At 36.6% G+C, this 18,928-nt stretch overlaps 1 protein-coding gene across 1 annotated transcript in view; it reads left to right on the forward strand.

Annotated features, from left to right (window-relative positions):
- FN1 (fibronectin 1) overlaps nt 1-18,928 on the forward strand; it is a 66,520-nt gene that overhangs the window by 28,899 nt on the left and 18,693 nt on the right. The window contains exons 21-33 of the mRNA XM_011358694.2: nt 2,936-3,030; nt 4,448-4,616; nt 5,195-5,281; nt 7,442-7,633; nt 8,954-9,226; nt 10,647-10,829; nt 12,889-12,978; nt 14,318-14,587; nt 15,346-15,462; nt 16,133-16,297; nt 16,821-16,976; nt 17,623-17,736; nt 18,572-18,841. Of these exons, the coding sequence (XP_011356996.1) occupies nt 2,936-3,030; nt 4,448-4,616; nt 5,195-5,281; nt 7,442-7,633; nt 8,954-9,226; nt 10,647-10,829; nt 12,889-12,978; nt 14,318-14,587; nt 15,346-15,462; nt 16,133-16,297; nt 16,821-16,976; nt 17,623-17,736; nt 18,572-18,841 (2,181 nt within the window). The remainder of the gene's footprint in view (nt 1-2,935; nt 3,031-4,447; nt 4,617-5,194; nt 5,282-7,441; nt 7,634-8,953; nt 9,227-10,646; nt 10,830-12,888; nt 12,979-14,317; nt 14,588-15,345; nt 15,463-16,132; nt 16,298-16,820; nt 16,977-17,622; nt 17,737-18,571; nt 18,842-18,928) is intronic.

Below are 18,928 nucleotides of genomic sequence, written 5' to 3' on the forward strand. Positions count from 1 at the left end.
TACAAAGAATTATGAGACCCTTTATTTCTAGCCGAGCATGAATTATTTTTAACTTAACATTTTCAATTACAGAAGCACCTGACATAACTTTTTTTAGCATGTGTAGATATATATATATCTATGAACTAGTTTTCAATTTTCTAAAAGCTTTCAACAAATCTTACTCTTTGACCAATTTAAAAATATAGTTAATATAAAAAAAAGTGAATATAAGCTTAGTTCAAAAACAACTATGGAATTATTTCCCAAAGAAATTATCTATAAGCTTTTCCCTATGGGAAATCATTTTACCAAAAATTTATTTCCTTTTAAATTTGGTGTATGAGATTTAGCTTGTGAAGTCTTCTTCCTAAGGAATTGCTGTTCATCAGCAAGTAAAATCTGCTTTTTATTTGGAAATTTATTTTAAAATTTTGCTATTTTATGTTGCATCTTATTACGTCTATTAATGTGAAATCAATGTCTTTGTGTTACTCGTAAATATCTATTTCTTATGGATGGCCTTCACTGCATTAGAATGATAATTTCAGTAGATGTAGTCTTTTATTGACTACACATAATTCTACAGTTATCTTTTTCACCCCTAAAGATAAGATATATTTTACATAGTTTCTTTTGTTGGAAAGAGTGCTTATAAAAGAAGAAGAATTTTTAATAATACTAACAATAATTATGTGGAGTGGAATGGGTCAGTATAGGCTATCTCAGGTACTTTTGGAGACGGGTATATTGGACATGTTATTTTATGTTCTGCATAATACATTTAAATAAAATATCACTATATTTAAAGTGAGGATAATCAAAACTAATTTTATTAGATAAAGATTAACATAGTTCCTTCCACTTAGTATATATATATTTTTTTAAAGTTTGTTTAATAGATGACTGACTGAGGAATGAATGATATTGAAAACAGATCAACCAAGCTTAGATTTAAATAAACCAACGTAAGCAAGAAGTTCCACAACTTTATTTCAACTTCAGGTTCTCTCAGAGGCTATAAACATCAACAGGGCCTGCATATTTTTGAAATTACTTTAAGTTTCTGTAGCTTTTTATTGTTTTATTAGGCTGAATTCTGGGAATAACTTTGCTGGATTTTGTTAACTCCTGCTAAATTCTTAAGAGCAACTCTGGGTGGGGGCTGTTTCTGAGGGAAATTCAACTTTCTCCTTTATAAATAAGGCAGATTTTATTTCTTTAACAGCCAGGTTGTTCTTCACTGAACAAGACCTGCCAGTACCCATAGCTCATACTTGCAGTCACACCCTTTGTTTGACATCAGTTTGTGGGTTTGTGGTTTGGAGATTTTTCCTGCAATGGTCTTCCCAGACAGAGAGCACCATCTTAAACTTCAGAAGATTCTAGGTGGCTGGCTCAAGCAATAGAAAATATCCAACCTTAAAGCCCAGGAGAATGTAATTTGTGAAAAATTTGTGGCTTTCACAGATGTTCAATGAAAGAAGCTGCTTACTAAATTGTTTCTCATGGCCATTAACATGGTCACACAGGGCTGGCTATGGCATTTCAGCTAAGTCAGCAACAGTCAAGTAGTGTATGATTTCAGGGCACCGGGAAGGCATCACAGGTCACCTATCTTAGTTTCCCCTCAAATGCCATCAAAATAATAACATACTTATGAAACAGCTCACTAAACCAATAGTACTTCATTTCAGCCAGTAGAACGGTCATTACAAAGTGGCTCACGTGCATATTTTATTTTTTTCTACACAGTATTTTAAAAATATATTTTTTAAATTGTACATTAAAATTCAGACTAACAAAAAAATAAAGAAGAAGAATTGAAATACTGGAACTGAATTCCCACATGACAAAGCAAAAACAATTGACTGAAGCTGAGTAGAGACTGGAGTCTTAAGACTTTTCAATCTTCATTCGTATAACTCTGGAGAGTAACTTTTTGTCTCACCAGCCATTCATTCATAATTTAGTATACATGCATTTAATAGGTCCTCCCCCCGCCCCAGTGGGTACAGAATTTGGTTGGTATGTAAAGAGGAAGCAATAGTGAAGGCCCTAAGCATATAACCACAGCCATCAGCACACTTGAAACCCTTGAATTTGACTCACCCTACTCAAATGTCTTGGCTTCTGCGACCTAACTTTTTTCATAGAAGCGAGTTATTGAAATGCTTATTATAAGATTCAATTGTTCAGCCAATTATATTTAAGAAATTCTAAATTGATAATAACATTTGTAGGATTACTGAAAATGTCGGTCTTAACTCTCTGTACACATAGTCTTTTTCTTCCTTTTTTTCTTTTTTTTTTCCAAAGTAATATTTTCACTAAGAGAAATAACTGGTGTCAGGATGCTAAGATATGGGAGTAAACATTCTATAATTTCTGATTCTAGTGGCAGAATATTAAATTTCTGCAGTATTGTAATTCTGAATGGGTACTCACATATTTAAGGAAAGAATCTTTAGAATCTGTAAGTGTATCCAAGGTGGCCAATTTTGTTTAACTTTCATATGGCATCTCTTCCTGCAACCAAAAATAATTGGCCATCATTATGGAATAATGCAGCATAAAGCTATTTTTAGATCATCATCTATAATTTAGTCATTGTTCTCAAATTAATGATTAAGAAGCAGAATAACAATCAATGTGTGTGATGACCAGTTTTACATGCTGACATTATAAGGGAATTTATTGTCATCAAATGCAAATTCCAATCGTGATGAAAAGACATAAACCTGCATATTAGTCAGGTCTCAGATGATTTGGGTGGTACATGAAAGATGGAGAAGCTGTGGCCTACTCCAAAGTCTCACCCAGCAAAGGAACATAGGTTACATTGCGGATCCACAAGCTGATTAATGAGGTTTTCAATAAAAGTACTTGTTATTTATGTCCCGTGTATCACCTGTGATTCCAAGGTTTTGACACGTGCATTGATTCCATTTCACAGTGCAACCCACGGGCTCCATTCCACCTTACAACACAGAGGTGACTGAGACCACTATTGTGATTACATGGACACCTGCCCCAAGGATTGGTTTTAAGGTAAATCACAGATGTTCCTAATCTCTTGTGATATAGCCCTGAGGTGCCCTCACGTTTCTGAATGTGGTAGAAGTAGAAGCAAGATGTTCAGGAGTCAGGAGACCTGGTTTTGTTACCTGCTTCCATTCATACGTCTCTAACCTCATCGTTAGGGAATAATAATACTTCTGCCTCACTGAATGGCTGGAAGGATGGACAGAGACAGTGACAAGTGCTTTGAGAAGGATAAGACATTAATATGGAACTGTTAGTTGTTGTTATCTTATTTTCTCTATTCTTTCCTCCAGGGAACTACATTTAAATATATAAAGGAAACTCTGTTTGCTGTGTTGTTCTGCATGGGTGTCAACAAATTCATGAAAGCCAATTTAGGAAAACCAAATAAACTCTGAGTCACTTAAAAATCACATTTTCATCCAATCAGTTTCATCTGAACTTGTTCAAAGCCCCGTGGGCGCATCTCTTAATAGCAGTTAGAATTAAGGTCTTCCTTGCAGATATATAGATCCCTGTTCTTTAAAGTGATGATGTTAGGAAAGTGATGAATACAAATGAGTGTGTTTAAAAAAGTTGCTTTTTTTGGGGGGGAACTATTTATTATGATTGGAAATCAAGACTAAATCCACATGATCGTTTGTTTGAAAAGAATATACCAAAAGTCACTTCCTTTTTGAGGAATGCAGATAGCCATATTGACGGTTATGCTGCTTAAATTCAGAGAAGCCCTTTTTGAAGATTGCCAGCATACCTGTTAAATTTCCCTTAACACTGTCATTCTAACTTTCAGAAGCCATACACCATACAAAGGATGTCCCTAGAATTGAACACTAATGACACAATATTACTTAGATTTTTGAAATAAAAGTTTAAAAGGATTTAAAATTATGAGCACATTCATTTTAATTCTCCTTTTGGAACATATCGTCCTGCAGTTGAACCTATGAACATACTTCTTCAAAAGGAGTGTTTTTGCAGTATAAAGTGTTACAGGAGCTGGTGCTTCTAAATGGCAACTAAAAAGTGAACCGAATATTAATAACTCATTAAAGAGAGAGCTAGGGGATTTCTTCCAGTGAAAATAGTAATGAACTGCTTTGTAGTCCAAAGCCCTTGTGTACTGGTTTGTACCGCGAGATGATTTATTAAGCAAAATAGTATGTAATGACATTTCTTTGGAACTTTTCATTACAGCCACCTTTATTCAGTTTGAAAGATACCTCCCACACCCCAGCCCCTTAGAATTTCCAGCTAAACTATCTAATTGAGCTAAAGTAAGGCCCCACTCATTCCCTAATAAAGGCACATTGTACAGTTCCTGAGGAGTTCTCATTCTATGAAGGATAACCACAACCTCTCGGCAGTAGCCCGGCTTCGGAAATATTTGTCCTTGGTGTTTATTTTGTTTTCCTTCTTCTAGCTGGGTGTACGACCAAGCCAGGGAGGGGAAGCACCACGAGAAGTGACTTCGGAGTCAGGAAGCATCGTTGTGTCTGGCCTGACTCCAGGCGTGGAATACGTTTACACCATCTCAGTCCTTAGAGATGGGCAAGAGAAAGATAAACCAATTGTAAACAAAGTAGTGACACGTAAGAAGAGTTCTTTGTCTCTTTTCTGTTTTTTTTTTTCTCTTAAAACTGTTCCATTTTCAAAAGATAGCTGATATCAATCACTTTTTACTTATGATAATGGCCAGTATACCTCTTAAATTTCTCTCAACACTGTCATTCTAACTTGATTCTAATTAGATTCTTCTAATTGGAAGAATCACTCTTGAGATATCAGGATACTCATAAATGAGAAAATTTAAATTAATGGAAAAGATCCATCCTTAGTTATATTATTAGCTATTTCTAAATTCTGAGTAGCAAATTCAACTCACATAGTCCATGGCATCAGAACTGTTTCTTCAATGTCAACAATATTAATGAACTGCCAAGGTGAAAAGAATTTTAATAATATTGAAAAATCAGTAATCATAAAATTCTGTCAGAGAATTTCTGTCCACCATGGTTTTATAGTACAACTTCTATATTTTTCCTGGTTCTTTTAAAAAAAGAGTTAGAAAGGAGAAAGGGAAGGAGAGGGGAACATGTTCCAATTATTCCACAGGCCAAGTGCTTTGTGTTAGCTTTAACTTTTAATTTGCAATTTTCTTTCTGCATAGCATTGTCTCCACCAACAAACTTGCACCTGGAAGCAAACCCTGACACTGGAGTGCTTGTAGTCTCCTGGGAAAGGAGTACCACCCCAGGTAAGCTTGAGGTGTATCAGAGCACAAGGATATGCAATACTTTTTCAAGATGAAGACTTTAGAAACTGCGTTCTTTTCAGAGAAATGCAGGGTCAGAACTTTAAGTAGCCATCCCTCCATAAAAAATACAGGAGGACATGAGTATACATCATAGAGAGACATATAGGGTGTTTTACTGCATGTTCATTAAGCTCACACGAGAGAGAACAAGGCAGACCCTTATTGAGCTTGTAGAGAATCATGAGGGCTGAGAAAAAGCATTCTGGAAGGTAGCTTTTGCTCAGTGGCATTCAAAATTGTCAAAGAAATGGTTGAAATCATACCACGTAATTTCCCTTTTATTAGTTATTATAGATTCTAAGTTTATTATTCAATGAAGTTTCACAAATATTTTGTCATGAGTTGTACCACAATAATCTAAGGGTAGTAATAGATATAAATGACCTTCATTTTACAAAATGAAATAAAACTGAAATTCAGGAAAAAAAATCGATCTACTCACAGTCACAAATTTTAAATGTTACAGAACTGGGATTGTAACAGAACTTTTTCAGACTCCTTCTTACCCCCCAAATTGCATATTTGGAACTTAATTGTTTGTTCATTTTACTTATACTCAATTTTGTTTGTTCATTTTACTTATACTCAATTCTGAGAAATTTTGTTTGTTTACTTATATTCAATTTTGTTTGTTCATTTTACTTATACTCAATTCTGAGAAATTTGGTTATATGGAGTTCCATGACTGTTTTTAAAGCTTTAAATGTAGCTTTTGTCTAAACTCTTTGTTTACACATTGAAAATTACTTATAAAATCCAAAAATATGTAAAGATAGTTATATCAATATTCAAGTAGTATAATGTACCATGGCAATGACTGGAGAAATTTTAGATATTCCTGACCTTTGCCAAAACCATGTGAAAATTTTAAATAAGAAGGATTAACTGAAATGTAATCATATTATTTAATAGAGAGAATATTGGAAGAATCACTGTTGAGATATCAGGATACTCATAATGGAGAAAATTCGAAATTAAACAAAAATGGAGGTTCCAATTCATATTGATTGCATTCATAACTGCTGTATTTCTTAATTTAAGGGCTTATTTCACTAATTATAATTTTCCTGTAATTTTAAAAGTAGTTCTTACATTTGCTTGGGCACACAACTAAGACTATTATCTCTAATTATCTGATCAATGTGTGCAATCACACAGAATAAAACTAGTTCAGAATATCCTTTTTAATCCCCCTCTAAAGTAGAGTGATTCTGGTGAAATTTTAATTATCTGTGGAAACATTTTTTAAGCCAAAGGTATACTATTTCCAGCCAAATTACTCGGAATTTGAAACTTTAAGTTGGCAAGTTTCATGCTTGTTGGAAGCTAGATCATTAATATTTAGTTTTAATGGATGGTCATCTGCATGGTCACTAGCAAACCTCAACATTTATTTCTCATCCAGTTGGATTTCCTTGTATATACCACTTTAGTTTTCACCCTGTTCCTATGACAAAATATAGCATTATTTCCTTGCCCTTGGTAAGTTTAACTTAAATATATTTTTTCATTTTACTTTTAATCTGTCCATTAAGATCTCTGTTCATCACTGTTCTAATTTGAATCTCTTTCTCTCCTCAATCCTCTTAGTGCCTATTTTTATGATTCCTGAAGTCTTTAGCAACTAATATCATTTATCCAGAATAAGTAGAGCCACTTTAGTTTTTCACTTGTTCTCCTTTCCTTAGTCCTTTCCTGTAAATCCCGTAGGTTCAGACCTTGTAAATTAGGAGGGCCCACTTTGGGGAATGTGCCTAAGGTTGAGAGCCATTCCATATCAAGCAGGTAAAATGGAATATTCCTCAGCTGTCCTGCAGATGATCCATTAAGGAAAATCGGGATAGAGTGGTAGCAGGAGCGTGGAATTTCGAGCCAGGAAAGCCTTTGGTAATCACTTCCCCCTTCCAAGATTTTCTTTAAACTGAGCATCTTAATACCTGCCTCGAAGGGTTATTGTAAGCACTGAGTGACAGTAGAGTCCTCAACAAATGCCAGGTCTTTTCCCCATTTCCCTTCATGGGTCCATCATTCCCCACAGTTTAATGTGCTCTGGGTCACAAATCCTCCATGCAGTCACTCCCTGCTTTCTGTTTTCTCCAGACATCAGTGGTTATAGAATTACCACCACCCCAACAAATGGCCAGCAAGGATATTCTCTGGAAGAAGTGGTCCATGCAGATCAGAGTTCCTGCACTTTTGAAAACCTGAGTCCTGGTCTGGAGTACAATGTCAGTGTGTACACTGTCAAAGATGACAAGGAAAGTGCCCCTATCTCTGATACCATCATTCCAGGTAATGGAAAAATAAGCTGTTATCCTCAGAATAGCAGTTTCAATAAGAGTGGGGCTTAACATCTTAATCTCCAGATGGCTGAGTGTGTCGAATATAGTTGGGATTCAGTTCTGATCTCCCAACCGCACTCTTCAAAACCACGAAGGCAAAGCAACTATTTGGACAACTGCTTGCTGTTAACACTGCTTTCCTGTCTGTGCTTCACTGGGGCACTATCTGCTGTGATGAGTATGTGTTGGAGTGGCAACTATGGCATTAACTGTACTGTTTGCTCAAGGGGAAATATTACTAAAACGGTGTCACGTGTCTGTACTCAGTACTGACGGGCTAAAAGTAATATGGTGAATGCATCCCACGGGCACATGTGTGCCTCGTTTCACAGTCCATATCAATTTTCAACAGCAGCCTATAAAATAGTATCTACCTCCATATGTGGACACTGAAATAGCACTTGATTGACACATCCAGTTCTTCATCTTGCCATTTCGAATCCTTCTTTTTTTAAGTTGAAAAAGAAAAGAAAAAGGGAAAAAAAGAAAAACTAAACCTTCGGGATGGTCTTTCATAAGGGTCGAAAGACAGCACTGAAAAGACTTATTTAGGGATAGGTTTGTTGTTTGTCCGAAATTGGATTGTAACAGAATGAAAACAAACTGTGCTCCGCTTTGCACTTTTTGGTAGAATGCTTTTAGTAATACTAATTAAATAACTTTGATTATGAATTAAAATATTGGCAATGGCCTTGGACTCAGGCCTATCTATCTTTTACCTAAATTTGCTTTTAAATGGCACATTTCTCATCATATATTCATAATGCTTTAGCATTATGGCCATAAGGTTGTCATGAGTTTTTATATGGGGGGGAGAAAAAGAAAAACTCATCAATCAATTTCTTTACAAAAAATCTTTTTCATACAAGCTTTATTTTCCTACTAAAAAACTTTTGGATTTTTTTTTAAACATTGCTGATACTTACTGCAGATATTATGTCTAGGTCCTGGGAATGGTTTCGACATCCTAAACCGGCCTATAATTTTTAGGAACCTGAGAGGTTCAAACTGTACTGTTTAAAGACATTTTCGAAATGCAAGAAAATCCCTAAAAGAATATCGTAAGCTGTTTGATTCTCCCAGGGAAGCAAACTATTCACGATGCTCAGGAAGTCTTTTCATATAATTTGGAACAGATCGCATACTACCATCATTGCTTTAACATTCCATCAATTTTACTACTAGTGACCTGATGTACACTGCTTTATTTTTTCCTCTTTTTTTGCCTCTATTTTCCTTTTGCCCCCCTTTTTGCTTCGTAACTCAATAGAGGTGCCCCAACTCACTGATCTAAGCTTTGTTGACATAACCGATTCAAGCATCGGCCTGAGGTGGACCCCGCTAAACTCTTCCACCATTATTGGGTACCGCATCACTGTAGTTGCGGCAGGAGAAGGTATCCCTATTTTTGAAGATTTTGTGGACTCCTCAGTAGGATACTACACAGTTACAGGGCTGGAGCCCGGCATTGACTATGACATCAGCGTTACCACTCTTATTAATGGCGGAGAGAGTGCCCCTACTACACTGACACAACAAACGGGTGAATTTTGAAAACTTCTGTGTTTGAGACATGGATGGTGTTGCATGCTGCCACCAGTCACTCTGGTTAAATATGGATGTTTCAAGGGAAAAGCCAGCAATTTGCCTAAGATTAAGAGCGGGTGGATTGGGGGTGGCAAGCAGTCAAATGCAGATGCTAAACTTACTGGAGGAAGACATTCAAGTAGTCTTAAGTATACTTTCACTTTAACCACAAATATGGATAAAGCTAGAAATGTAGATATCTGATTTACTAAATACAAAATGATGAGGGTAAATTGAATTTTCAGACCTGTAGTTTGTTAAAATTATCTAACATTAATACAAAATCATATAATGAGCACCAGTTAATAAGAAATATACTTCCAAAATGTACCATTTTGCTCTTCCTCCTACTCTTTGATAAACTCTACCACGTTCCTTTTTTGTAGCTGACTAAAAACCCATTGAAATTTAGGGTAGAGTGGAAGGGGAAGGAGGTTGTTTTGAGGTAGAAGAAAAAGTAACTTTGGAACATTCTAGGTTTCATTGCCGTGGAGAGGTAAAGAAACTCCTCTTTAACCTGAGTCTGGGGACAAGCATGCAACATTATAAAGGTTCTCTGCCCTGCATGGTAAGAAACATGCTGAGAACCAATTTGCATGAACCCTCTTCACTTGTAAGTAGAATTCACTGAATGGAATTGTAGCTGTAGTCATCTCATGTCCGGGAGAAATTTAGGACCTTCTTGTCTTTTTGTCTGTGTGCATGTGTTTCCTTGGAAAGTACTGCTATGTTTCTCTTTGCTGTGTGGCAACTTAAGCCTCTTCAGCCTGGGATAAATGATGTTAATATGTACTTAAAATCAATGTATTTGAAAGTAGATTGAAATTATTGTTTAAGATATATTCATGGCAGAAAGGTTAAAGGGGCCTAACAGTACTATGTGTAGTATTTTATTTTTAACAGTATAAGTGACTCTTGAACAATGTGGGGGTTAGGGATGCCGACCTCTTCGCAGTCAGAAATCCACGTATAACTTTTAAGTCCCCCCCAAATTTAACTACTGATAGGCTACTGTCGACTAGAAGCCTCACCAATGACACAAACAGTCAAATTAACACATATTTTGTGTTATATGGATATATACTGTTTTCTTTCAATAAAGCAAACTAGAGAAAAGAAAATGTTAAGAAAGAAGAGAAAATACGTTTACAGTATTTACTAAAAAGCCCACATATAAGTGGACCCATGCAGTTCCAACCTGTGTTGTTCAAGGGTCAACTATAATTTACTATGATTTAGATTAGACTTAGACTATTTGCATGATTATGACTCGTTTCCTTTATGCATGAAGTATTGGTTTTACTTTTCCAGCTATTTTTTATTAGCTTTTGGTTTTAAATCACATTAACTTAGTCTTCCTTCTTATTTGAAACCAGCTGTCCCTCCTCCGACTGACCTGCGATTCACTAACATTGGTCCAGACACGATTCGTGTCACCTGGGCCCCTCCTCCATCCATTGAATTGACCAACTTCTTGGTGCGCTACTCGCCTGTGAAAAATGAAGAAGATGTTGCAGAATTGTCAATTTCTCCTTCAGACAACGCAGTGGTTTTAACAAGTAAGTGGTCAAATGAACCTGTTCAATAAATACTAAGCTAGAGCAGAAGGAAAGAAAGAATTCTGAGTTATCAGGTAGAAGCAACTACACTCAAGACAGCTACGACAGAGCTAGAAACTAAACTCCAACTCTGACATGCAGCTCTGTAGACTTTGAAAGATGTCATCATGGTTATCGTTATTTTAACATAATTTTGATAGCTACAACTTTTTAAAAATCAGTGGAAAAACAGCAGTGAACAAGTTCTGCTTCCACATAAGCACATAAAAATAAATATATGTCAAGAGAAATTATATGAGTAAATCTGAATGTTTAGAGAGAAAGTGAAGATTGAAAATAGTGTCACCATATCTGTTTTATTATCATTCTTTTAAAAAGTGTCAGCAGGGAATCTATTTAGCATTTGAAAACGTAGAAATTGGTTACTCAAGATAGATCAAGATACTCTTTTGAAGAAAGAACCCGTTTAATTTGTATTTCAAAAGGAATCTGTTAGCAGGATTTCTCTGAAGACTGAGGACTTAGAAAACAACTGACATTAAAATAAAAACAACAATTTATGGAAATTGTCTTTTTCTAGTTCTTACTCTTTTGAAATAGATATCTTTTATTAAAGAAAATTAAAATGGGCTGCAACATGGTGTTATGTTTCAAGTAAATGTTGCTCTCAGTATTTTCATCATAATAAAGTACATACATACAAACAGCCAGTTTCGACATAAGGGAAAAATAGCTCACATTTAGGTCCATCACCAAACGATGGGCAGAAAACACCCTCTGTCCTTCCGACATATTTTAAAAAGTGAAAGACATCTCTGCATGACCATAGTTTTGGTTTCTCATTTTGTGGCTGAGGGCAAGAGCATCCTTACATCTCCTACCAGTGGGGCTGTTGTTTCTGTTCCGAGCACTGTCAATCACTACACAGGAGCCCCTGCCTCAGGACCAGTGTCTGCCCCACCGTAGCCACAGACCTGTCACATGTTCATTATGTGTTCTAAGAACTTATTCTAGATCCTATTCTAGATCCCAGGGTAACCATATTCCCCCCCAAAGAAGCCATTATGACCCTATTTTACAAATGAAGCAACTGAGGTCCCAAGTGGTTAAGTAAATTGCCCTTAGCCAAAGCTAAGGAGGAAAGTGGAGTCCAAGCCCCCAGCAGGAGCCTCTTTAGAAAGCCCGAAGGGGAGATGATGTGGAGGGGAATGGGGTTTAGTGAGTAGTTCAATGGTTAATAACCTTATACTGTGCATTTTTTTGGTACCTAAAAATGAGAGAAGAGGATATATAGGAATGTGTAAGTAATTTTTTTTGTGTTCTGTTCTCATCTTACTATGGCAGAACTGATCACTTACCCTTTGAAGTATTACTTTTCCAGTAAAAGTTAATTATCAAGACCATTGGTCATGGCCTGGGTAACTCCTGTGTGATCTTGGGCAAATACATCAAAGAAGATAACTTCATTATGCCTCAGTTTTCTCATTTAAAAAATGGGAGTAATTGTAAACCAGACTTTCGGAGGTAATGGATATGCTCATTATCTATAATGTGGTGATGGTTTCACAAATGTATACATTTGTCAAAACCTGCCAAACTGTTTGCTTTAAATACATACAGTTTATTGTATGGTAGTAAAGCTGCTTTAAAAAAGTAGCAAGCTACTTCACTGGATTATTCTGAGGAGTAAATGATAATCTATAGCACTAAGGTCACCATTATCCCATGCCTTCAACAGATATACCATTAAATGAGTGATAGAAATATTACTATGTTACAGCAACTCCACATTGTTGCAGAGCCCTCTGAGTCACACTCATGGAAGTGAGTTATTTACAGAGGTGGAACCGAGGGCAAGACTTAGAGATGCTATGGGGCAAGGTGACCCTTCCTTATCACCTAGTGACAGCCCATCTCCAAGTAGTGTTGTTCACTCAGGTAAAAGCAGGTTATAGAATTGGACTCTTGGACATTTTATAAGTTCACATAGTCCCAGGGCTGCTTTGGTTTTTCATGCTTTCAAGAACAATTTTAAAATAAGTCTCATTTGCCTCTTCAGATCTCCTGCCTGGTACAGAATATTTAGTCAGTGTCTCCAGTGTTTATGAACAACATGAGAGTACGCCTCTTAGAGGAAGACAGAAAACAGGTGAGTCATGTTGGCAATATGCTTATCAAGTAGCTTTCACCTACCGATTTGAAATGACAAAATAGGATGTTTCTTCTAAAAATGAGTCCCCATCTTTTGTGGTGGTGATAGTGGTGCTTGTAGCCTTGTCATTACTTTTTGATCACTGGTCTTAAAAATTAAAAGACACCTGTTCAGCTATTACCCTGACTTTGTCACCAAGATTTTACTCTCTGCTTCCAGAGAGAATGGAACTTAGTCCAGAAACTTTGTTGTCTATCTTTTTAAAACATTTCCCAAGAAGAGTGTCTCATAATGTCTATTACTTAGAGATGGCAAACATTCCTTCTCATTAGGCAGCTCTGTCTAATGATGGACCCAATGCTGTCATTGTCATATAAGTATTTTCTTTTTTTTACTAAGCCAACAAGTTTATCTCTTTTTTCTACTTGAGGAAATATTCATTTACTATAAAAAAGAATTTGAATCGAATCCCATAATATGATGTCCTTTCTTAAATAGGAGTGCTATTTTTCCCTTTAACAAAGTGTGGTTTAGTATATCTATTAATATATTTGTTATAGTCCACTTGCTTCCAAAAAGGAGTTCCGATATCTCAATTTGGTTTGAATATACTATCGAATAGAATAAGTAAATGTTATAACTGAAACAGAAATTGTTGGAAGTCTCAGAGAGGTTAAGTGATTTGAATTGGAGATAAACTTTAACTTTTTGCTAGTTTTCTGTACTGCACTAAATTCTCAATTCATGAGGAATTACTTACATCGTAATTTGTCCAGAATAATGTCTTATTTTAGTTTTAGAAAGTTTTATGTTTGGCATCATTATCACCATGTTGACATATCAATTCCCTCAAGCATAGGAAGCTTCTTTGAGAGCCAAACACTTAACTTGACAGAGGGCAGATCTTGTCTTGCTTTGAGAGATCCACTTATAGGATAGAAACATAGAATACTTGAACACTGAAGCATTTGAAAATATCAATTCCCAGAATTTCTTAAACACTTAGTCTTCAAATATGATGTAGAAACCGACTTTAATGATACACGTAACCTACTGTAATGACACTTGGATCACAGCAAAAGAAAAATGAAGAGAATGCTTGAGTTGGCCATTTTGAACTGAGTCAGTTTATGAGTTTGAAATTTATATGTGGCTTAGAATCAGTGCATCATAACCTGAGGTTTATGGCAGTTCACTGTGTTAATGAGAAAAATAGAAACATGGGATGTATGTTACTTTCCCCTATGCTTTTTCTCACTCTCTAAGCTGTTGGTGTCTTTCTCTCTCTCTCTCTTTCTCTCACTCTCTCTTGCTTCCCCTGGGGTGGAAAAAACAGGTCTTGATTCTCCAACTGGCATTGACTTTTCTGATATCACTGCCAACTCTTTCACCGTCCACTGGATTGCTCCTCGAGCCACCATCACTGGCTACAGGATTCGCCATCATCCTGAACACAATGGTGGAAGACCTCGAGAAGATCGAGTGCCCCCATCTCGGAATTCCATCACCCTCACCAACCTCAATCCAGGGACGGAATATGTGGTCAGCATCGTTGCGCTTAATGGCAGAGAGGAAAGTGTCCCCTTGGTTGGCCAGCAATCAACAGGTAACTTGTTTTCTGGTCTTCAAAGAAACTCAAAGGACTTTCCAATGCAGGTGATGTCTTCTGTGAAATAGCTTTGTGTTGTCTGAGTCATCATCTCAAAAAAGTAGATCATGGCTATGAGACGTGAAGAGGAAAGTGAGAGAATTTATACAGAAAAATCTCCTTCTCAGACTATATTAAAGAACATGCTTTTTATTATCCCAAGAAATTTCTCTCCTTATTTAGGTATTTATGCATTTTAATAACTACAGATATATTCAAAATATAGAAAACACTCTATTTCAGAGTTCCCTTAAAGACATAATTATTTTAATGTAATTAGGAAATAGATGCTGAAGTACTTAGGAGAGAAGTATCATTATGATATCTAGTAGCACATGGATTAACAGAGAGAGAGAAAGAGAGAGAGAGGAACATTACTAGTTAGCAAATACTTAAAGGACGGGAATATGCATGTTTGTATTATTTTTGCAACTTTTATGTCGTTTTAAATTTTTTCAAAATTATAAATTGAGGGAAAAAAACCCTTCAATAAATTTAAAATCATCATTTTATCACAATTTGAATTGACTCCTTAACCCCTTACCTTAAATTGTTTATATTTTTTAATTCTGCTAATTTTGTATAGTACTTACATTATTATATGAAAGAATTATAAAGCAATTATCAGGAAAATGAACAAAGAGTAAATCTGGGCATCATCGAAAATTACAAATATGAAAACTCCCTCCCACTCCTCACCCCGCTCCTCTTTCTAGTTTCTGATGTTCCAAGGGACCTGGAAGTTATTGCCACGACCCCCAACAGCCTACTGATCAGTTGGGATGCTCCTGCTGTCACAGTGAGATATTACAGGATCACCTATGGAGAAACAGGTGCGTTACTAAAATACTGTTTCACATTCTGATGAAGCCAGATTCTGCTGTGGGTAATCTGAAAGCCCAAGAGTAAACACCTCATTAAAGGAGGTTTGGCAAGTCCATTCAGTGGAGCCTTGTCTTTTCCAACAAATATGTGGAATATACGTATGATATAATTGGTGGCAAAATCAAGATAAAAAGTTGTTTGTATAATACTAGAGGGGGGAACAGTAGAATTGAGGAAGAAAGGATTGTAAATTCACAAACGTATTATCAGTGGTGAAATAATAAGTGCTTTGTGTTTTTCTTCTTTTCACTTTTCTGTATTTTCAAAATTTTATTTAACATGAATATGCGCCATTAAAATTTTGAAAAAGGAAACAATTTTTGCAATCCTGGGTTGAGGATTTACTTTCTTCTCTCTTTTCATGTTAACCAACAACTCAGTGACTTTTTAAAGCTTGGATGTTAAAATAGCATTAAGTGCAGTTTTCTCCCAATTTTTACACACTTGCATAAATAAATATACCTTTCTGTTCAAGCCCTATTAATTGCACCCTTTTAAAGGGAATAAGCAAAGGTGTGACTTAACGTGCTGCTCTCAATATGTTAATTCAGTTACTCAATAATCCCCTGGTATCATCGCTCAGCCCCTCATAGTTTGAACTGCCCTCTTTTCAAACAGGAGGAAATAGCCCTGTGCAGGAGTTCACTGTGCCTGGGAGCAAGTCTACAGCTACCATCAGTGGCCTTAAACCTGGAGTGGACTACACCATCACCGTTTATGCTGTCACTGGCCGTGGGGACAGCCCAGCAAGCAGCAAGCCAGTTTCTATTGATTATCGAACAGGTACCAACTCCTCTGGGATGACACACGCATATTTACTTTGATAGTTTTTACAATATTCACTCATTTTTCTCATTGTAAGTTGCTTTTCTTTTTTAATAAGACCAAGCAACACGCACAGCAAGCCGACTTTGAGCCGGATATACAAGGAAGCACCCTCAAGGGCAGAGATTGTTGTCTGATTTTGTTATCAATATTTTCCATGCGCTTACAATAGAGGCAGACATAGAGGGTGTTCAATAAATATTTGTTAATGAATGAATGAATGAGCTGATAAAGTAAGAAGATAAACACCTACCTGGAATGTAGTTTCTTTGTGAATGAAGCAGCCATCTTGAAAATAGGTGATGGCATCTAAATGCTTGCCCCACCCTCAAAAGCTATCTCTGTTTCTGCAAAAGAAACACCTGGGAGTCATTAATTGTAAGAGATCATCCTGTATGTATCGTAACTAATGACAGGGACGTGTCCAGTCTTCTTCCTGTAGACTGTGGCTTCACTCATTTCTCCTTGTTGTCATTTACAGAAATTGACAAACCATCCCAGATGCAAGTGACTGACGTCCAGGAGAACAGTATCAGTGTCAGGTGGCTGCCTTCCACATCCCCTGTTACAGGTTACAGAGTGACCGCTACTCCCAAGAATGGCATGGGACCATCAAAAACTAAAACTGCAAGTCCAGGTGAGAATTGCCAGCATCTCACATGTATAAGAATAAACAGACTAGAATGCTTTTTTAAATAAATGGCCACCTAACTCATTTATCATTATGTCAGTTTCTTCGTTTGTGAATTCTGTGCTCAAGATTGTTTCCTACTCCCTCCACAGTAGAATTTTTGGATAATTTTTAGGATCTGTTTTTATATGCATAGTCCTGTTTTATGGTGTGGACATCTTAAATTATTAGATGCATCTTTGTGATGGTGTTCGTCATGAACGCCAGGAAGAGAGAGGTAGCCTGACTGACTTTTAAAGATATTTTTAGCTCTCATTTTTGGTTTTATACAAAGTACTTGCGAAATTAGGATCCTAAGGCAATCAGTAATTTTTATTTTTTTTCAGATTAGTATTATTCATTATTGGGGGCTTCCTATTAAATTCTGAAGCTTATTGTTTGGTAAGACTTTATTTCAATATGGTAATTTGTGTTAGCAGTGAACATGTTTGTCCAAGAGGAAATCCATGCCTGACTCCTTCATATTTTCGTGATAATTCTGCAAATGAAAATCCAGGCCACCACACATTTACTACTGAACTCCTGAAAGTCACTTGGATGACCTCACAGTGCATGATATAGATGCTGCATTTGCTTTTCTCTCCCTTTGCAGATCAAACAGAAATGACTATCGAAGGCTTGCAGCCCACAGTGGAGTATGTGATTAGTGTCTACGCTCAGAATCAAAATGGAGAGAGTCAGCCTCTGGTCCAGACTGCAGTAACCAGTATGTAACCAGTGCTCATTTTCCATTTTCAAAGTCAGATTTTGTTCTTAGGCATCCAAATGCCCTCTGCGTGTCTTTTGCGATTAGACACAGGGAAAGTCAATTTGATTTGTTTGTATCTTGAGCTGAGTCCCTTATAAACATTTTTTCCCTTCTCAGTGCCAAGCAGCGAACATATAGGGAAAGAAGTTCTGGGATTTACCATAGTTAGTTGCTGTGCTTTAAATTTCTTTTGCTCAAATGGCCTCAGCAAAATCTTATTTGCCTATATCACATCTACAAATTATATTGCTAGGACCTGTTTTTCTATGACTGGATGGTAAAGTTGATTGAAGTGTGCTTCATGCAGCTGTTATATCTGGAGCATTCGGAGGACTGTGGCTGGACCAGCATTTAATGTAAATACTGGTATGTGGGAGGGAAGTGGAGAGGAGTTACAGAAGGATTTTAATAATTTAAATTTAACATTGAAAATCAACTTTGCCACTTCCAAGGTATAGAAAATCCAGGTCTATGAGACTAACATCACATTGCAAAACAAATTTTGGTGGAATATCTTAAAATTGACATAAATAAATCCTCATCGTGAGGACATTTTGCAGGGCATCTATGCACCTCTTGGACACCTATGTTTTAATAAGTGATGCAACATTAAATATTTTCTAAACCAAAAATATTTAAGCAAGTATCAAGACATTTTCCATGTAATAGTGGGTTAATTGGAATTTAATTCATCAAAGAAAATGATATCTGCAAAACTGCTTTGCATGTTATAAAAATGCTTATTTCACAACTTGCTTTTCACATAACCTCTTACCATTAATTTGCCTAACAGACATTGATCGCCCTAAAGGACTGGCATTCACTGATGTGGATGTCGATTCCATCAAAATTGCTTGGGAAAGCCCACAGGGGCAAGTTTCCAGGTACAGGGTGACCTACTCGAGCCCTGAGGATGGAATCCATGAGCTATTCCCTGCACCTGATGGTGAAGAAGACACTGCAGAGCTGAAAGGCCTCAGGCCTGGTTCTGAGTACACAGTCAGTGTGGTTGCCTTGCACGATGATATGGAGAGCCAGCCCCTGATTGGAACCCAGTCCACAGGTATATCGTTAATTGTACCACTGGGTGCTCATGGGAGCAGCGGCTTTATGCTCTGCTGAATGAATTATACTTTATCGGGCTATTGAT

The sequence above is a fragment of the Pteropus vampyrus genome, unplaced genomic scaffold (genome assembly GCF_000151845.1).
Source record: "Pteropus vampyrus isolate Shadow unplaced genomic scaffold, Pvam_2.0 Scaffold42, whole genome shotgun sequence".
In the NCBI taxonomy this organism is placed as follows: domain Eukaryota; kingdom Metazoa; phylum Chordata; class Mammalia; order Chiroptera; family Pteropodidae; genus Pteropus; species Pteropus vampyrus.